The following is a 19,292-nucleotide window of genomic DNA, read 5'->3' as shown; positions in this document are numbered from 1 at the left end:
CCCGCCTCCTGGCGGCCGCAAGGTTTCATTGCAGGAGCCCCACTGAGCTCAGTGACGCTGCGGCCGCCTCCAGTCCAGGTCCGAGTACTGCGTGCGGTAGTGCGGTCGTGCAATAGGAAGCCGAGGGCGGTGCAAGCTTCCCGTCGGGCACCAGCTACCTGGCCCAGCGCCCTGCCTAGTGCATTCCTCAGACACCTCTGGGGCCCCCACCTGTGGCCCCCGGGGCCCTCTTCCCGCGTCGGCCATGCCTCTAAACCGCACTTTGTCCATGTCCTCACTGCCAGGACTGGAGGATTGGGAAGATGAATTCGACCTGGAGAACACAGTGCTCTTCGAGGTGGCCTGGGAGGTGGCCAACAAGGGTGAGCACGCCAGGCGGAGGGGCCCGGACGAGAAGGGCAGTCACGGGTCGAGGCCCAAAACTACTGAGTAATTGGGGGACGAGGCTGCATGGTATGACTCTTGGGTCCTGGACAAGGAGCCTGTGACTCATGTGTCCTTGGGGAGGGTCTAGCGTTTGTCTCCTGGGCCCTGGAGGGAGGGGATATGTTGCCTGACTAAGATGAAACCCAGGCTAGAAACCCAAGTCCTGGGTCCTAGAGGAGAGAGGGGCTAAAATGAAAGAAACGAGAGACCCGGGTCCTGAATAGGGAAGGAGATGGGAAGGTAGCGGTTGGCACTTCGAACTGTGGCCCCGGGGGAAGGGTCTTGGGATGTAACTCCGGTTTGGGAGAAAGCCGCCTGGGGGATAGGATGCCTGAATCATGGTGGAAGAATTTGGGGAAGTGGCCATTTGAGAGTAAAGATGGGAGGAGGCTGGAGACCTTAATTCTTAGATCCTAGGATGACAGAATTTAGGCGTGGATGCCTAGGCTCTGAGGGCCTGAGCTCTGGGTTCCTAGGAGTAGAGGAGCCCGTGGCCTCAAACACATGCGCACTGGAATAGGGGAAGGCTGGGAAGTCCTAAGTTGGTCAGGGGCTGGGCCCTGGGATGGGAGTGGCTGGGGGCCTGGATTTCTGGGTCCCGGGCTCCAAAGGGCCTAAGGTTTTGGGTTTGAAGGAGGCTGAGGCTGGAATCCCAGGAGCTAGGCAGTCGTGCTCCACAGAAGGAAGGGAGCTGGGATTTTGCTTTGCTGAGTCTTGGGAGAGAAAGGGGGGGCCTGCGAACACAGAGCAATGGATCTCCAGGGCCCAGGCTCCAGAAGGTAAGGAAGCTGGAGGCCCAGACTCCTGGGTCTGGAATGGAGTCATGGCAGGGGCAGGGACCTGCATGCCTGTGTCCCTATTTGGAGAGAGGAAACTGGGGGACAGGTCGGCAGAGTCCCTGAGGGGTGAGGAGGGACAACTCTGGCTTCTTTGGGGCAACTGTGGGAACCTAAATAAGGCCATGAAGAGGGAGTCTCCCTTACTGTGTCCTAGAGCCTGATTGGGAATTTAAACCCAGCTCCTGTAAGCCAGGAGCTCGGGAACATGGATCTTGATGATTCTTGTCAGCTTCTGACATCCTTGGCCCCAGCCCCCTAATTCCCTCACACTTAGGAGCCCAGGCCCCCAGCCCCTTCTCTCAGACTCAGAAATCTAGCCTGATCCCCCTCCTCCCTCTGAGTCCCGACCCCAGCCCCCTTCTCCCATAGACCCAGGAGTACCATCCTCCAGCCTCCTCTCTCCTCCGCCCTCTGACTCCAAAGTATGGGCTCCCAGTCCCCTTTTCCCTCTGAGCCAGAGGTCTAGGGCTTCCATGGCCCCCCAGCCCTGCTCCAGGCCCCAGACCTGTGGACCTCGGCTGGGGCCTGGCCTCACGCACTTGGGCCCACAGTGGGCGGCATCTACACGGTGCTGCAGACGAAGGCGAAGGTGACAGGGGATGAGTGGGGCGACAACTACTACCTGGTGGGACCGTACACGGAGCAGGGCGTGAGGACCCAGGTGGAACTGCTCGAGCCCCCGACCCCGGCCCTGAAGAGGACGCTGGACTCCATGAACAGCAAGGGTTGCAAGGTGGGACATGGCCTGGCTGAGGGCAGGGTGGGAGCAGTGGAAGAGAAGGAGTCGGTGGGGTTGTGGGGTGAACAGCCCCAGGGAGAGGAGGCATGGACAGAAACTCAGGATGACCCAGTACTTACCCAGGCAGACACAGAGAAGGAAAGATGGACAGACACTCAGACAGATGCAGGGCCCCATGAAGTAAGTGGGTGAACCCCCAGCTCTCAGAAATTAGTGAATGGACAGACAGCAGGTACAGGACAGACTGAAAAATGGTTCCAAGAGGCCAAGAACCTCAGATCCAGGGAGAGAAATACAGCTAGATGGACAGCCAGACAGAACCCAGGGGAGGTGGGCTTAGGGTGAGGCAGGAGGCCAGAGCAGGGGTTCTGAAGCCTGAAGCTCAAATTCACCTTCTCTGCTTCCTGTGGTATGACCTTGGCAAATACCGTCTACATTATAGGTTTCTTGGGAGGATGACCGAGTTCATAAAAGTCTTCAGCACAGGTCCTGGGATGTAGTTAGCACTGTCTGTGAGCTGTTATTGTCATCATCATCATCATTATCCCTAAAAACAGCCAAGCTTGCAGGTGAGGTGGACAGGCGGACAAAGGAGAGAGCCGGATGGAGAAAGTGATGGTAGCCCGAGGGGTTAGAGCAGTAGGGACATAGACAGAGTTTAGATACAGAAGGGAGGTAGCCTGATGTTTTAGAGAGAAGGATCTCGAAGAAGAGAGAAAAGTGAATTACTGAGGAAGAGAGGAGAGGTAGCCAGGCCCACCAGGGGACAGAGTTTCAGATGAGCAGAGCCAAGAATTAAAGAGCTCAGGAGGGGATATTCCCAGGCATCAAATGAGGACTGAAGGGTGAGTACAGAGAGGTGGCTGTCCCCCAGGGAGGGGGCCACAAGGTAGCAGGGCTGAGGTACAGACAGGTTGGGGTCTGGGAGAGGGAGATCCAATGCTGTCTTGAATCATTCACAGACTCCAGTTTGGGGTGGGGTCTGGAAGCCAGCCAGGCAGGACTGTGTCCCTAAGGAACCCTAGGGCAGCCCAGTCCTTCCCCCAGGGCAGCTGCTGTCCCTATGCTGGGGGCCTAAGAATAGCCCCCCCCAACGAAAGGGCAGACAACAGCTGGGAGGGGGAGGGGCCTCGGGGGCAGGCTTGCAAAGCCGGGAAAAGCCAGGTTGGGGAGGAGTATGACGGCTTGTTGGCTGGATAGAGCTGTGGCAGCAGGCCCAGGATCTGGGCCACAATCTCAGGAGAAAAGCAACCAGTCAGAGAAATGTGGCAGGGGCAGAAATGAGACCACAAAGCTTAGAAACATGGCAGTGGGTAGAAAAATGCAGCCCCCGGGCGTGGAAAGTGGGTGGGCAGTGTTAGAAATGAGGCTGTGGAGTATAGGCCTCTGGGTGGAGGAAAGCGGACACAAGTGGCAAATATATGGGGTAAGGATCCGAAACAGGGAAGCGAGTGGAAGAAAGGTGGCAGTGAGAACAGTAAAAGAAGCATCCAGTGGTAAGAGTGAGCGGCTGAAAGAAAAGATGATGGGAAAAAGCAGCTGGATGGTTGGTGAGAGAAATGTGGCAGCAAACACAGAAAAAAGGCAGCGGGTTGGAGAAATGACTAGCAGGGTGGAAAAACAAGGCAGTGGGGGCACAGAGACAGGATGTGCACAAGGTATGGTTTTAAGTAGAAAAGGGGGGCAGCAGTGGGAGAAGGGCAGCTGATACAGAAACTAAGCAGAGGACGGAGAGATGCTGCAGCAGAGATGGGAAAAGATTATGGTGAGAATAACTACCAGCAGGTAGAGAAAAAAACCAGCAGGTGAGAAATTAGCAGCAGAAACAGAAGGTAGAAGAACCAAGGCCGTGACTCCAGGCCTCTGCCTGAGGATGGGAGAAGCTCAGATGCTGTGTCCAGAGACCTGTGGCCAAAACCCTTAGCCTCCCTGTGGCCCCTCCAGGTGTATTTCGGGCGCTGGCTGATCGAGGGGAGCCCCCTGGTGGTGCTCCTGGACGTGGGGGCCTCAGCCTGGGCCCTGGAGCGCTGGAAGGGCGAGCTGTGGGACACGTGCAACATCGGGGTGCCCTGGTACGACCGGGAGGCTAACGATGCCGTCCTTTTTGGCTTCCTCACCACCTGGTTCCTGGGTGAGGTAGGCCCCACTACTGGTCCCTATGTTACCCCTTTCGACCTCAGGCCCCAAATTACAGTGGCCATGAGCCCCTGCCCAGAGGGTGGCTGGTTTCTCCCAGAGAATTCTGGGAGTTGTAGGTCCTTTAATCCAAGGATTAGCTCTGATCTTTGGGAACATGGACATCCAGGGGCCCAGATTCTTCTTTCCTCGGAGACCCAATGTCCCAACCCCAGCTTCTTTCACTCCAATCTTCCAAATGTAGGAATCCTAAGCCGTTGGCCCTTGGGGATGCTGGTGTGAGGGGAGGGCTCACCCCAGAAAGTTCTGGGAGTTGTAGTTCTCTAATTGTATCAATATTGGTGGGACTTGGCTCTCAGATGGGTCCCTGGATGTTTGGGAATCTCCAGCCTGTCTGAGAACCAGGAATCCTGATTCTGACCCCCATTTAGGTTTTAAAAGGCTCAGAAAACTCTTTCCCATAGCCTAGAACAAACAGTTGATGAACGAACTGGTCCTAGGGCATTCTGGGAGTTGTAGTCCTTCGGCCCATTACTGGGTATAGGTCTGTTCTTGATCAACATAAAGAGTCTTCAGGAATTGTGCACGGGACCTGGGCATACTAAAACTTCAGTCTTTCCAATTAGTCCTGGTGGGACTTAGAAGGCTGGCCAAAATACTACAGCTCCCATCAGCCTCTGAGGATGAGGTCAGCTAGTCTGACTGCCTCAAGGATTTAGAGTTCCTTGCCTGATGGGGATTGCAGTGGGCCAGCACCCATTCTGTGCAGTAGTGGAGACAGTTTGACCTCTCCCCTGCTTCCTCATCCATCTTGGGGTTGACTGGTTGTCTTCACAACACACATAGAGATAAAGTGGCCCTTTCTCTGTTGCCCCACAGTTCCTGGCCCAGAGCGAGGAGAAACCACATGTGGTTGCGCACTTCCATGAGTGGTTGGCGGGCGTCGGGCTCTGCCTGTGCCGTGCCCGGCGGCTGCCTGTGGCTACAATCTTCACCACCCATGCCACGCTGCTGGGGCGATACCTATGTGCCGGTGCTGTGGACTTCTACAATAACCTGGAGAATGTGAGCTGGGAATGTGGGAGATGGGGGCTGCCAGCATTCAGACAGCCCAAAGCTGTCCCTCTTCCCTCAGGGGATCAAGTTCCCTCTTCCCTCAGGACCCAGGAGTCCAAGTCCCCAGCCTCGTCCTCCATCTGACCCAGGAGTCTAGCTTCCAAATCCAATCTCCCCTAAGACCCTGGAGTCTGGACCTTCTGTCTTCTCCCCAGTTTTTCTAATCTGATTGCCCTCCCTCCCTGGTCAGTTCAATGTGGACAAGGAAGCAGGTGAGAGGCAAATCTATCACCGCTACTGCATGGAGCGGGCAGCAGCCCACTGCGCTCATGTCTTCACTACCGTGTCCCAGATTACCGCCATCGAGGCTCAGCACCTGCTCAAAAGGAAACCAGGTAGGAAATAGGCTGGGGTTCATAGACATGTATGAGGTAGGCTGTACCAAGGCCAGTACCTTTTTTTTTTTTCTTTTTTTTTTTTTTTTTTTTGCTGTAAAGAGCAGAGAACTACAACTCCCAGAAGGCCCTAGGTTGGTGACCTGCATATGAGACTGCCTGGCTATGTACCCTAGAGGCTAATAGGAGGTGTAGTTTCTTTAATATTTCAGAAATGGTAAAATTATTTTATTGGCTAATGTGGATATTGGTCTTCTGAAAGAGGAAGGAAGCTCATTGGCTTTTGCTTTTGAGAAAAACAGTATTGGAACCAGTTATTCTTCCCAAATTATAGTGTCCATTCTCAATGGATATAAGGTGAGAACTACAACTCCCAGAAGGCCTTTGGCTGGTCAGCTTCTTATGTTTCTGCAATTTTGCCCCAAGAGCTAATGGGGGTTATGGTTTTTCACTGATATGCTTTAATTTCTCTGAGAATAGGAAATGGTTGGGGCCCCAAAAGAGGCTTGAAGGTAGAAAAGCGGGAAGGGGATGTTGAATCACTCCTCTAGCACAGGTTGGAATAGGGGAAACAAAAGAACTACAACTCCCAGAAGCCCCGAAGTTGATTGGTTCCCTGTCTGGTTAGCCATTCACAGGGGCTGATGGGAGCTGTAGTTATGCTTGTGAACATAAACAAGCAATATTTGGCAAGAAGGTATCTGAGTGGCAGGGCAGCTGGGTCACCACAGGAGCTCACAGAGGAGCTATTGAAACAGAAATTTGGAAAGGAAAGGGGTCTTTCCTTCATTTATTCATTCAGCCACATTGATCTGAATGAAGAAATGAAGAAATGAAATGTGGGACCTTCTCCCCCAATCCCAGATATCGTGACCCCCAATGGACTGAATGTGAAGAAATTCTCTGCCATGCATGAATTCCAGAACCTCCATGCTCAGAGCAAGGCTCGAATCCAGGAGTTTGTGCGGGGCCATTTTTATGGGTATGTAGGCCAGATACCTAGGTTTTGAGAGAGGAGGGGGTTGGGAGCCCAGACTCCTGGGGCCAACAGAGGGGACAGCTGAGGGCTCAGCCTCTTAAGTTCTTGAGCATCAGAACAACAGCTGAGAAGTTAAGGATATCCCCATCTAAGGAGAAAAGAACCACAGTTCCCAGGAGTTCCCATGATGCCTCTATCCTAAGATGTTCTTTGCCCCCATGGCTTCTGGGGTTTGTAGTTTCAAGGCCGGGGCTAAACGGTGAGGTCTTGGCTTTACCCAACCTTGTGGCTTCTTTAGGCACCTGGACTTCAACTTGGACAAGACCTTGTACTTCTTTATTGCTGGCCGCTATGAGTTCTCCAACAAGGGGGCTGATGTCTTCCTGGAGGCTTTGGCCCGGCTCAACTATCTGCTCAGAGTAAGGCCTGGGCTGCAAGGGGGCGAAGGAGGATGAGAAAAACCAGTACACGACTGGGGAGAATGGAGACCCAGGGAGATGGGGACAGGGAAACCCATGTGTGAATGGGTAGCTCTGTTTTATAATTCTCCTTGTCAGAAAGGGGCATGGCAGGGTCCTAGTGGTCTTGGGGGTGGAAAAGGTGGGCAGCTTCCACCTTCTCCCATGTGATCCTCACCCACACGTTTCCTTTGCCCCAGGTGAACGGCAGCGAGCAGACAGTGGTCGCCTTCTTCATCATGCCGGCTCGGACCAACAACTTCAACGTGGAAACCCTGAAGGGCCAAGCCGTGCGCAAGCAGCTTTGGTTGGCATCCCTTAGCCCAGCATTCCTGCGGCTCCCACTCCCCGCTGTGTGCTTTGGGGCCCCTGTGTCTCCTGGCGTCTGTTTTGTTACCTGTAACACGATCGACTGTCTGCTACCCGATTCCTAGTAAAGTCACTTGATGCAGATGCCTACAGCTTAGGGGCAGGATGAAGTCACAGCTGCAGGCAGGACAACTGTGACAGCACAGCCGAGGCTCTGATACAAAACTGGCACGGTCTCGCTTGTGCCACTGTCCCTCTCTGGCTTTGTATCTTTAGGCAAACCATTCCCTCTCTCCCAGACTCAGTTTCCTCATCTGTAAAACCCATTCCCTCGCCATCAGATACTCATTGAGCTCCAACTGTGTGCCAGGTGCTGTTCCAGGCACTGGAAACACGGCGGTGAACAAGAAAGATAAAATCCTTGCCCTCACTGAGTTCACATTCTAGAAAATTCTATAGAAAGTGTTCTGTCCAAAAAAGCAGGACTGTAAGATGAGACTGGGTTGTCAGGACAGCCTACATTGAGAAAGTGCCATAGGGTAGAGACCAATAGAGGAAGTGAGGGAGGGAGCTCTGTGTATCTGGAGAACAGCAAGTGCAAAGGCCCTGAGGTATATTTGAGAAACAGCAAGAAGGCCAGTGGGGCTGGAGCAGAGTGCCCTAGGGAGCTGGGGTAAGAAAATGAGGCCAGAGCAACGAGAGGACTGTGAACAGAGGACTATCAATGAAGTTGTAGGGTCACGCTCTTTGCTAGCTTTACTTGGGTACATACATTTTCCTTTTAATAAAATGGGGCTTAGCATCACCACTGCCAGGACTAGCACAGGTCCTAATAATAGCTGACATTTCTGGAAGGCTCGTGTGCTGGGCACTGTGCACTTTTTGTCATGACCTCATTGAATTCTCATTTCAAACCTTTGAGGTTGCTTCTATTTTTATCCCCATCTGACAGATGAGTCATTGAAGTCAGAGAGGGAAGGCCACCTGTCCCTGGCCACACAGCTGATGCAAGGCACAAGGGATCTGAGCCTTCCAGGGCCTATTCCCCGAGTCTCCATCCTCCAGCCAGAAATCTCCAGGGCTTCTCTGCTCAGACCTCAACTCCCCAGCTGCCCCAGAAGCCTAACCATAAATGGCAGTGGGTGTGTATGTGACATTGTTGCTCTTCTCCTTCCAGGGATACAGCCAACACAGTGAAGGAGAAGTTTGGGAGGAAACTTTATGAATCCTTGCTGGTGTGAGTGTCCTGCCCTCAGCCCTACATCCTCCTGGGTTCTAATCCTCTCGTCACCCATTCCCAGATGCAAACCCCTGCTCGCCTTACAGGGGGAGCCTCCCAGACATGAACAAGATGCTGGACAAGGAGGATTTCACTATGATGAAGAGAGCCATCTTTGCCACACAGGTATGGTTTGGACTCCTGAGCAGAGGTGGTGAATCCCAGCAGCCCTGGAGGCAGCTTGCCATTTTAGCTCTGACCCCAGAGATTGCTGGGAGTTCTGCTTTATTAGCAGCCCTTATTCTAGGAATCCACATTAGGGTGTGAAACTGGTAGAACTTCAATTTCCAGAAGCCATTAGGGCAGCCTGCTTTCCTACAGCTTATTCTGCCACAGGAGCTGCTGGGAGTTGTAGTTTCTTGGTGTCCTGGAGGGGTGATCCATGAACAAAAGGTGAAAGGGGCCTTAAAAGTCAAGATAGTCACAAAAGGAGAACTACAACTCCCAGCTGTCCTTGGGCCTTGCTGCAGGCTGCCTCCACCTCTTCCCCCAGAGACTACTGGGAGTGGTCATTTTGTCGGACCTCTAGGGATAGAACCAGGAGTTCAGCTAAAACACTTATTCCCTGAAGAATATTGAAAACTCTTATGTGTAGTTCACTGTACAGGAATCATACCACAATAAAGGTTTAAAACAAAACAAAACAAAACATTGAAAACTCTCAGCAGCTGCTGTTTCTTATCCCACTGGCTGTGTCTTAGTCCCCAGATGCTCCTGGGAGTTGTAACTTCTTTAGATACCTGGGGTTAATTAGATGAATGGGAAACCTTAGAGAAAATTGGCGGTCACAAAATGAGAACTGTAACTCCCAGCAGCCCCTGGAATTTCTGCTACATTGACTCTTCCGTTGCCCCAGAGACTTCTGGGAATTAGAGTTCTTTTATTCTCTGGAGTTGAGAGTCTTTGGTACCTGTGATCAGTGTTGGTGATCCATTTCCTGGGGAGTGGAAGCCTAGACAGCCAAGTTACCCAAACAGAGTGTGAACTGCTTTTGGCCAAACTATAATCTCCAATACCCAAAAAGCAGTCTGCCTCACTGAGGATGGTTCAGCCATGGTGCTTGCTGCTGGGAGTTGCAGTTTCCCAGGCTCCTGGAGTCAGCTGACTGAAGATGAGTAGATTTTTTAATGAGAGAAATCATGGGACAGGGGCAAAGAACATCCCAGCAGCCCCCAAGGATGCTATCACACTAGCTTTGTCTTCCTCCAGTGACTCTTGGGTATTGTGGTGTCTTTGGGCCTCTTGAGGGTGGAGGTGGAGGGATTTACATGATGGAGAGTAAAGAGGACTTGGAGAGAAAGAGATCCAGGATTTTCATAACAAAGCTATACCTTCCAGCAGCCCTTGAAGCTTGCTATCACATTGGCACTATCTCTGCCCCCTTTCTATTCCTTTGAATTTCTTTGATGACAGCCCAGAGTATAGAACAAGAGAGCTCCCTGTAGTCCATGAGGCATATTAGCCCTGGCTTTGCTTCAAAGACAACTGGGAATTGTAGTTACTTTTTGGCTCGTGGTGGTTAAGGAGAAAAAAAAACCTTTACAGATAGAACCAAGTAGGAAATTGACAACTCCTGGTAATCTCTTGGGTTTCTTGCCCCACAACCTGGTGGGAATTGCGGTCTCCTTGGGTCCCCAGGTTCAGCATGGCTCATGGGAAGTAGGGAGCCCTCTGTCCCTTCCCTAACCCCTCACCCCACTTGTGGCCTCTGCAGCGGCAGTCTTTTCCCCCTGTGTGCACCCACAATATGCTGGATGACTCCTCGGACCCTATCTTGACTACCATCCGCCGAATTGGCCTCTTCAATAGTAGTGCCGACAGGGTCAAGGTGAGGGCCTGGGCCAGGGTGGGTTGGACATGGTAAAGGATGGGGGCAGGGGATGGGGGAGTCATGGAGGGAGTGGAGCCTAGTCCTCACATTCCCCATCTCTCCAAGCTTATGAAAGGATTACTATGTTTAGAAAGAACCTTAGCTTCCGAGGCAGACAGACTGCGATTCAAATCTTTGTCATGACACTGACTTGTGTGACTTTAGACAAGTTTGTCTCCCAGCCACTCTGGGATCCCAGGGAGTAGCTACATAAGGTGCTTCGGCTGAATCCTTCTTTTTCCCTGCCAGGTGATTTTTCACCCAGAGTTCCTCTCCTCCACAAGCCCCCTGCTCCCCGTGGACTATGAAGAGTTTGTCCGTGGCTGCCACCTTGGGGTCTTCCCCTCCTACTATGAGCCTTGGGGCTACACGCCAGGTGAGTGTAGTGTCTGGCATGATCCTGGGACAAGGCACTTGCCCTCCCTGATCCCCAAGCTCCTCCTTTGCAAAACAGAAACAATGGCAACAGTCTGTTCTGCTGTAGCATGTGTTTTTGTGACACAGTAGCTCATGTGATGGATGAGTCATTAGAGGCTTGATGTCAGAGTTCACATGTGATTTACCCCAATTTGCTACTGTTTGGTCCCCCAAACAACAAAAGCTAAATTCAGTTCATTAACACAACTGAGTGTGACGGAGACTGTGCTTGTGTGATAATTAGGAATTTTGCCAGTTTTGTTTCGGCCATGGTTAAAATGGTGCATAGGTTTTGTGTGACCAGCCCCAAACCTATTTTTCCTATAAGCCTTATTATATTTAGGGTCTAATTTTTTAGAAACACTTGTATAAGAATTATAATAAACTCCTTGAGGCATTTCTCAGCATTATTTAGGGCAGTGAAAGTGCTGCATACACAGTGATAATGATAATATGAGACCTCATCTTACCTCGTGTTAAAACAGACTCTGAAGCTATATGCTAACCAAAACAGTATGGTCTGGCACAAAGTAGCTTATAGTTTGTGAGAATTAATTAAAATGGTAGACGTGATCCAGAGTACCCTGATCCAATAAATTAGCATTCTTATCACCCAGTTATAGACACTTCCTTACCCTCAGGACTTAGGGCAAGTGAATTCCCTTTTCTCAGCCTCTTTTTTCCCCTCTTATCTCGGCCTCTTAGCTTCCCCTCTAAGAAATAGGGACTATGATATTTAGTCTAACGCACACCCTGATTTTTCTGGCTCCTGGCTTGCTCCGCACAGTGCCCAGCACTTGGTAAAGTCACCAGTAGAGGGCACCATTGGAGCTTTTATTGGAGTTCAAGACCATAAAGAGGGGAACGCTAACCGGGCCTTTCTCGTGCCTTCCCGCAGCTGAGTGCACGGTCATGGGTATCCCCAGTATCTCCACCAACCTCTCCGGCTTCGGCTGCTTCATGGAGGAACACATCGCAGACCCCTCAGCTTACGGTCAGAGCCCGGATTGAGTGCCGGGACTTGGATCTTGGGGAGGAGGGGCGTAGACTCTTGAGTCACTAAGAGAAGAGAGGAGTGGGGTGGACTCCTGAGTCCCAATGGGAAGACGCGTCCTGGTGCCGCAGAGTCTCAGAGAGAATGAGGGTTTCCTCAGTCTGTTTTCTGAGACCCCGTCCTGGCCCCGACAGGCATCTACATCCTGGACCGGCGGTTCCGCAGCCTGGATGATTCCTGCTCGCAGCTCACCTCCTTCCTCTACAGCTTCTGCCAGCAGAGCCGGCGGCAGCGCATTATCCAGCGGAACCGCACGGAGCGCCTCTCTGATCTTCTGGACTGGAAATACCTAGGCCGGGTATAACTCCCTTCCCCATTCTCTGCTGGTGAATCAGCCTCTCTGGGTCCCTGGTTCCTCAGCATCAAAGGCTGGCGCAAAGGGCGCGGTTAAATTTCTACTTGTAACGGTTGCTGTCCCTTTAAGAAATTAATCAACTTTGGCAGGAAGACCAACTCAAAATCCTCTATTTGCATAAGGGTGTGGCCAAAGAGGTCCCTGAGTGGAGAATTCCACCTTGTTAAGTGGGTGTGACTCAGACTGTCCATTCACAGCTCTGCTTATCTGCATAAGGGGTGGGACCAGAAAAATGGATAAGATAATTGGCTTAGGTGCCAGCCGTGAACCCACCGTGAACCCACCGCAAGACGTGTTTATTTGCATGAATGGTGTAGCCAGGGCTCAACTCACCCTTTCCAAATCTGGGCGGGAGCCGAGTCCGCCCCTGATCCTTGCTCCCTTTCTTTACCCCCTATAAGTACTACATGTCCGCGCGCCACATGGCACTGGCCAAGGCCTTTCCGGAACACTTCACTTACGAGCCCCACGAGGCTGACGCGGTGAGTGGACCCGGGGTCTCTCTAGTGGGCCAGGAGCTAGAAGGGTGGGGTGGGGTAGGGTGTCCGGCCCTCCAGAAGGCCTCAGGAAAGCTAGACGCCCAGGCAGGCTGTAGGGAGACACTGCTCACTCTGTGGTTTGTGCCCACACCTCTGTACACAGACCCAGGGCTACCGCTACCCACGGCCAGCCTCAGTGCCACCATCACCCTCACTGTCACGACACTCGAGCCCGCACCAGAGCGAGGATGAGGAGGAGCCCAGGGATGTACCACCGGATGAAGACGGTGAGCGCTACGATGAGGACGAGGAGGCCGCCAAGGACCGGCGCAATATCCGCGCTCCTGAGTGGCCGCGCCGCGCCTCCTGCACCTCTTCCTCTGGCGGGAGCAAGCGCGGCTCGGTGGACACAGCGCCCTCCAGCTCACTGAGCACCCCCAGCGAGCCCCTCAGCCCTGCCAGTTCCCTGGGCGAGGAGCGCAACTAAGACCCCTGCCCCACACTCCCTGCCAGCCCTGCCTTCTTTATCCGGAGGGTGGATGCAGAATGGCACTTTTCCTAAACTCCACTTCAGATCCCTAACCCTCCATGGGGTCCACAGCCCCGTCCCCTCCACCATACACTCCAGCCCCTCTAGCCCCCCTTTTGGAATCCCCAACACTCCAGAATCCACTATGCGTGCCTTTCTTGGGTTCCAGAATGTACAATCTGTGCCCTGGAGTCTCCCAGGCCTGGCCCAAGTTCCAGAGGCCAGGAAATCTGCCATTACCCTGCTGTGGTGCCAGCGGTTTTCGGAAACCTGGTCTATTGCCTTCCATGCTATGGCTCCTAGAGCCCTTGACGGCTTGCTAATTCTACAGCATACCTAGCATGCCAAGCTCAGGCCTGGCCTAGGGGCCACCTTGCACTGGAAACCACGTGGAGTCCCTGCTAATAAGACAATCAAGTTCAGAGCTGGGGCTTTTTCAGGGACATAATTGAATATACATCCTCCATTGTAACTCCAGAACTTGGGCTACAGGCCAGTGCACTCCTGTTTACTCTGATCTAGCCCTCCCTGGGGTGCCCAGCTCTGCCTGGAGGATTCCCTCTGCCTCCACCAGTCCTCCCCTCTTCCGCCACACTTTGGCCAAGCAAGTGGGGGCAGACCACTTGGCTTCTCATTCCTCCTGGAGAACGTGCTGTCTTGGCCTAGATGCCTTTCTGGCCTTTTCTGGACCAGACCCATCTCCTCCTTTTGTGCCCTCCAGGAAATCCCTCTGCTGAGGACAACTGGCTGTCTTCCCCAGCAACCCCACACACAACCCCAGCTGCTAGACCCACCATGAAACCACTGGGTTCTAGGTCCCGGCTGCTGAATCTGGAACCTTGCCACTGCTGCAACCCAGTAACTTCCCCAGGTCTAGAACTCAGCCCACTGGATTCTAGAACCTCATATTTACCTCAAGCCTCTTCCATCCCCAAGCTGTGCCCTGCCCCCAAATTTGGTGAAAGGGAGGGGCCCCTCATGTGTGCTGTGCTGTGTCTGATGCACTTGGTTTGCAGTTGGGAGAGGAAGGGCAGAGGGAGTGTGATTGAAGTCTGTCCAGAGATGAAAAAATACAGCTATATTTAAGAATCTCAGGTCTAGTCTGACGTGAGGGCTCGGTTGGCTTCTCCCTCCTCTTTACCTCCTATTCCTCCTGCCCACCAGTGGGTCCCTGACCTCTTGTCTCATCCTGTTGCCTTAGAGACTTGGATTGCCATTGGATTCCAGGGTTATTTCAAAGGAAGTCACCTCTCATTTTTGACTTAAGCAGCAAAAAGTTGGTGCAAGCTCTTTGACACAAAGGGGCTGTGTCATTGGAAAAGCTATGAACCATATGTGACTGTTTAAATTTAAATTAATTAATTTCTTCAGTAGAAAGGGCTCAACAGCCACTGCAGCTACATGTGGCTCATGGCTACCCTATTGGACAGTGCAGATACAGAACATTTCCATCATGGCAGAAACTTCTATTGAATTAGCTTAGAGCCTGTTTCCAGGACTCTGTGTCCTCTGGACTTTGGCCCTACTGTCCACTGGATGACTGAAAACAAATATTTCTCCTTTCAGTTCTAGTCTTCACTAGGCTACATGTTCATCTCTAAACCAATGGCTTTTCAGGGGAGTAGAAAGCTCCAATTGTTTGGATTTGGACGTGTGATCATCCCTCCTGTTACCCCCTCCCCCACCAGAAGCCCCCTCCCCCACCAGAATCACCAGCAGGAGGGGCTGGTGCTGAGCAGACAAAAGAACACATGTCCAGCAGCCATTTCCTCTTTGATTAAGACAGAGAAAGGGTACAGGGGTCAGAGTTGACATTGTCTTGTTAGGCCCAGGAACTGCCTGCTAAGCCATCTTCGAGCTTCTTCAGTTCCCATTTGGACAATTTCACATCCTGTTTCAGTGCTGAGCCCTAAAGCCCTAGCTCAGCACCTCTTTCACATCACATGCTCCCAGCTGCTCAGATCCACTTGCTGGATTCTACCTACTATTCTTAGAATTTGAGAGGGGTATCAAGTAGCCTTTGGAAGTCAAGACTTGAGGGTGAGTTCTGGTTGAGATGCATAACTTACATAATTGCCTCAACTCACCCATATAAAGGAGCTCACAATTCTCAACCTCCCAGAATTGAGCCAGAGACAGTTACTTTCAGAGCTTGGCAGAGCCTGGCAACGCAATCACTCATCTGAACAAGTTTCTAGTTACAGTCTGGTATCTTTAACAGCATCTGCTTCCAGTGACCAACCCCAGGTCTTACTAGACTCTCCCTGGAGTCTGGGTTCTACCGTCGAGAAGGGGCAGCAGGCAACAGCCGGGCAAAGCAGAGAACCCACTACTGCAACACTCCACAGGTAATAACTTGCCTTAGAACAGTAAAGAGAACCAACTCCTCTCTTCCTGCCAGCCTAGTCCAGCCAGAAGCCTAGCTTCTGTGAGATCCCACCCCATTTCTCACACCACACACACAAAACAAGCCATTGCAAAAAGCTTTATTTCTATTTGGTCCTAGGCTTGGGAGAGGGCTCCAGGATGGTTAAAAAGCTGCCTGGTGACTGCAGAGAGGCTTCAGGCAGAAGCCCTGACACCAGAGGGGCTCTGTAAAGGCCGCTGGGTTGCAGAGGCTCCTAGTCGTGCTTGAGGGTGAGCCTTTCGAAGAGATACTCGCCCAGCCCAGCCTGAGGACCAGAGAGCCTGCGGAGGTTAGTCAGGTGGTCGCCCATCTTCTTGATGAGTTTCACCTCCTCATCCAGGAAGTGGTTCTCCAGGAAGTCACAGAGCTGAGTGACAGAAGAGAAAACTGTTGCCACTTACCGATCTAACAATGTGACAGATGGGGCAAATGAGGCTCACAAAGAAATCTGCCCCAATCAAATGAGACCAAAGCTTTAGTTAGAATGTAAGCTTGGGGGAGAGGGCATAGCTCAAGCAGTAGAGTGCATGCTTAGCAAGCACGAGGTCTTGGGTGCAATCCCCGGTACCTCCTATTAATTAATTAATTGATTGATTGATTAATTAATTAATTAAAATTTAAAAACCCTAATTACCGCCCCCCCACCCCAGACAGAATGTAAGCTTCATTCCAGGGAAGGTTTAAGGGTGGGCAGACGTGAACCGGGACACTTACATGTGGGTCTGCACGGGCAGAACCCAGGGCATGCAGATCCAAAAGGGCCTGGTTCAGGTTCTTCTCCAGGGCAATAGCAGCTTCCATAGCATCCTGGGTTTTACCCCACTCATCTTGAGATGGCTTCTATACAAACAGACAAGAGAGGGCTCAGTACAAGCCACACTCTGGAAAGGACTAAAAGCTAGTAATTTTCCAGTAGCTGCAAGAGTAACGGCTTAGTCCGAAAAAAAGTTGCATCTATCATCCATCAGTGTTCTATAACTACACGTTCCACGATACCACACGCTGTGGACTGGACTGCCACGTCTTGAGGGAACCGTGGGCGCCTCCATTTGCAGCCCTAACAACTCACACAAGACAGAACTCAATCTCCCAGAAACCTCGGCGGTACCTAAACAGCTATGGTCTAGTGGCCTCCAGTGCAAGGACAGTTGGGAGATGTAGTCCGCTGCCCCACATTATTTACCTGCACGTCCTGGAAGAGGGCGCGGCCGCCGCGCTGGTTTTGCATTTTCAAGAGACGCTCCGCGCCCTCGCGCTTCTCCTCAGCCAATTCGCGGAAAAAGTGGCCAACACCCTCCAGAGCCACATCGTCGCGGTCGAAATAGAAGCCCTGCGGGAAGAGATGGCAGGAACAATGGTTAGCAAGATGTGACGCCAGGAGTCCTAACTCCGCCTTCTGAATACCCAATCGGACAAAGGCCAGCGCCTGCGCAGAGCGCCGAAGGCGCGCAGCTGAGGAAAACTTGGGCCGGGGGCGTCTTGGGGACCCTTACCAGAGAGAGGTAGGTGTAGGAGGCCCGCAGATGCATGTTGACCAGGTGGTTGACAGAGGCCTCAACCTCGCTGGAATAATTCTGACGAATCTGGGAGCTCATGGTTGATCCGTAATAAGGAGTTAAGCTCACAAAACGGTGTTGGCTGGTCCCAGAGGCTGAAGATAGCACAGTGGCTGGTTCTGAAGGATGCGACTGGAAAAAAGGTTGAAGGGTGGTCGGAGGCTGGAGCAAGGGGCGTCCCTGGGTCTGTTCCGTCCAAACACTGTTGAAGCAAGAGACAGATCCGCAGGACCGCCGAGCGCACTGCAAGGGGGTGTGGGCAAGGCGGCTTCTTTTATAGCGCGCGGGCCCTCGGAAGTGGGGCGGTGAGGGAAGGCCATTAGCCAATCTGCGGTGGTGGGAGGCGGGTCCTGGAGCCCACACATGACCAATCAGGAGCGGGGACAAGTCCCAGACCCCCCACCCCACCCCCCCGACTTCGGGAGGTGGGGAAGTCACGCGCCTGTAGCGCGAGGCTGTTGTGAAACGGGGAATTGGGGGTTGGGGGGTTTTGCTGGATGCATAGACTGTGGGGCTAATTTTGGGAAGTCAAGCGATACTGGGAGGACTCTGGTAGGTGAAAGATTAATAAGAACACTGGGAGCCCTGGAAAGTAATGATCCCTGGGTCCTGGGGCTGTCTCAGGAAAGTAGGTTGGATTCTGGGGTTGTGTCAAAGCATGTACTTTTCTGGAACCCTGGGAGTTCCTCTGAAATGCAGAAATCTCCAAATGATTGGGGTTTGCTCTGGGAGATAAGGGCGTACCCAGATCATTGGGAAGTTTGGAAGGCTGCGAGATATTATTTCTGGAACCTTGGGTCACTTTCTGAGAGGTGGGTTGGTTGGGGGTTCTGGAGCCCTGGGGTTTGTTCAAAGGTAGAGGGGTTTCTGTAGCCTTAAGAGTTCACAACAGAAGTCCATGTTTTCCTGGAAACTTCTTGGGGGAGGTCTTTACACCCTTGAGGTGATCCACAAGATTAAAAGGACGTGAAGAGTCCTGGGGTTCAGCCTCGGAGTTGAAGGGGGTGTTTCTGGAAGCCTAGTGAGGGCTTTTAAAAGAGGCAGGGGGTCTTGGAGAGCCCTTTGGAGCCCTGGAAAGATGATCTGGTCTACTTGGAATACCTAAAGGGCTATTTTTAGGGGCTCATTATTTTGAGGGGAACTGCAATGGGAAGAGGTGCAATGACACTGGAGCTTTGGGGGGGGGGTCTCTCTGTGAGGCTGCACTTCGTGGAGACTAGTTTGAAGGCAGCCAGAGACTGGGAATCATTTTTGCTTCTGAAAGCGATCTCTCTGAAGTTGTCCCTGTTTTGTCGGACACAAGCTCCTTCAAGATGACAGAGAAGCACTGGGTCCTAGGGAAACAAGGAGGCACAGGAGACCTGTGGATGGGACATCTGTCTTCAACCAATGGACATTTGTAAGGTGTACCCAGTCCAGGCTGGTGTCTGGGTGGCAGAGCTGGCTCCCATCAGGAGCTCCCTGTTGTTGGTTGGGGAGGGGAAGAGAAACAAAGACAGGAACTTGACCCTATTTAAGTGCCCTAATAGAAATAACTGGTGGGCTGGGGCAGGGTAGCTGAAGCTGCTGTGGCGCTGGGGGAAGAGGTCAGGGCCTGCTTTGCAGAGAAGCCTCTCCAAGAAGTCCAGGCAGGGCACCCCCCCCAAGCAAGGGGATTCCAGCTAGTTCAGTATCTGGGGTCCTAAGGGGGTGTCTGGGCCAGTGGCCAAGAGAGCAGCTGTGCTGAGTCATGCTGAACTCAGCTCCGCAAGGGGCTCCAGCAGAGGGGCGGGGTGGGGCCCCACTGACTGACATCATCTCCTCGGGGTGGACTACAGTCTGGCTGGGACCCTGGGAACTAGGCCTGGCTCGGCCGCAAGTCTGGCCCCTTCCCCCAAGGTGCGGCCTTGAGTGAGCTTTGACTCAGGGTCTTACTGTCTTTTTAGTTCCCTTGATGTTTTCCCTGGGCTCCCGCCTGTGGCCATCCTGTCCCCTCTCTCTGGGTGGTGACTCAGTCTCCCCTCACGGCT

General features: G+C 52.6%; 2 protein-coding genes across 4 annotated transcripts; one reads left to right on the top strand and one right to left on the bottom strand.

The window, feature by feature from the left end:
• The first annotated feature begins 44 nt into the window (after positions 1 to 44).
• On the top strand, positions 45 to 15,714 carry GYS1 (glycogen synthase 1). 3 transcript variants are annotated; one of them, XM_064488654.1, is made up of 17 exons: positions 45 to 362; positions 1,817 to 1,998; positions 3,949 to 4,140; positions 5,020 to 5,205; positions 5,447 to 5,591; positions 6,456 to 6,573; positions 6,869 to 6,989; positions 7,229 to 7,335; positions 8,515 to 8,574; positions 8,664 to 8,742; positions 10,331 to 10,444; positions 10,736 to 10,862; positions 11,802 to 11,897; positions 12,092 to 12,255; positions 12,714 to 12,794; positions 12,955 to 13,078; positions 15,542 to 15,714. In XM_064488654.1, the coding sequence occupies exons 1-17, from the start codon at positions 245 to 247 to the stop codon at positions 15,670 to 15,672; spliced, it is 2,145 nt and encodes a 714-aa protein (XP_064344724.1). In that variant the 5' UTR covers positions 45 to 244; the 3' UTR covers positions 15,673 to 15,714.
• A 77-nt stretch (positions 15,715 to 15,791) lies between these two features.
• FTL (ferritin light chain) lies at positions 15,792 to 17,583 on the bottom strand. Its single transcript, XM_010996356.3, has 4 exons — positions 17,221 to 17,583; positions 16,911 to 17,057; positions 16,442 to 16,567; positions 15,792 to 16,094 (listed from the first exon to the last, which is right to left on the bottom strand). Exons 1-4 carry the CDS (start codon positions 17,320 to 17,322, stop codon positions 15,942 to 15,944), a joined length of 528 nt encoding a protein of 175 aa, XP_010994658.1. The 5' UTR covers positions 17,323 to 17,583; the 3' UTR covers positions 15,792 to 15,941.
• Between the last annotated feature and the right edge of the window lie 1,709 nt (positions 17,584 to 19,292).

The sequence above is a fragment of the Camelus dromedarius genome, chromosome 9 (genome assembly GCF_036321535.1).
Source record: "Camelus dromedarius isolate mCamDro1 chromosome 9, mCamDro1.pat, whole genome shotgun sequence".
Classification (NCBI taxonomy): Eukaryota; Metazoa; Chordata; class Mammalia; order Artiodactyla; family Camelidae; genus Camelus; species Camelus dromedarius.
Note: the sequence above shows the minus strand (reverse complement) of the source record. Positions and strands in the feature narration are given on the sequence as shown.